This window comes from Asparagus officinalis, chromosome 7, assembly GCF_001876935.1.
Source record: "Asparagus officinalis chromosome 7, Aspof.V1, whole genome shotgun sequence".
Lineage (NCBI taxonomy): Eukaryota > Viridiplantae > Streptophyta > Magnoliopsida > Asparagales > Asparagaceae > Asparagus > Asparagus officinalis.
Window position 1 is genome coordinate 17,969,338 of NC_033800.1, and position 501 is coordinate 17,969,838.

General features: G+C 36.1%; 1 protein-coding gene across 1 annotated transcript in view; it reads left to right on the forward strand.

Moving 5' to 3' along the window:
• The window catches only part of LOC109846772 (WRKY transcription factor WRKY24), a 3,727-nt gene extending 3,486 nt beyond the window's left edge, over positions 1-241 (forward strand). The window contains exon 6 of the mRNA XM_020416018.1: positions 51-241. Within this exon, the coding sequence (XP_020271607.1) occupies positions 51-241 (191 nt within the window). The remainder of the gene's footprint in view (positions 1-50) is intronic.

The window sequence follows — 501 nt, forward strand, 5'->3', positions numbered from 1 at the left end:
GGCCATTAGGCCATCGGCTATTAGCAATCACAATAGCCACACGAATCAAGCTCCATTTACATTGGAGATGCTTCAAGCTCCCAATGGCTATGGATACTCTAACTATGAGAATTCCATGAATTCTTACATGAATCATCAACACCACCAGCAGCAGCAGCAGCAGAGTGTGTATCAGAAAGCGAAGGATGAACCTAGAGAAGACTTGTTCATTGAGTCACTTTTGTGTGGAAACATGGGCTAGTTTTTCAAATGCTTTTTTCGACACGGTACAAGTTGTTCTCTAACAATAATATGTTGTAGTAAAATGGTAGTTTTGTATATTCCTGATAGGGTTTTGTGTGTAAATCTTGAAAAGTTGGTTTTAGAGAACCTTAGTCTCATTTGTTTATTTTTATTTTTTTTGTGGAGTTCCTTTCGGACCGGAAAATAATGGATATTTGAATACTGCTGTATCATTACTTAGAAATTTAATGTCATGGTTACAAATTATAGTTTAATGCA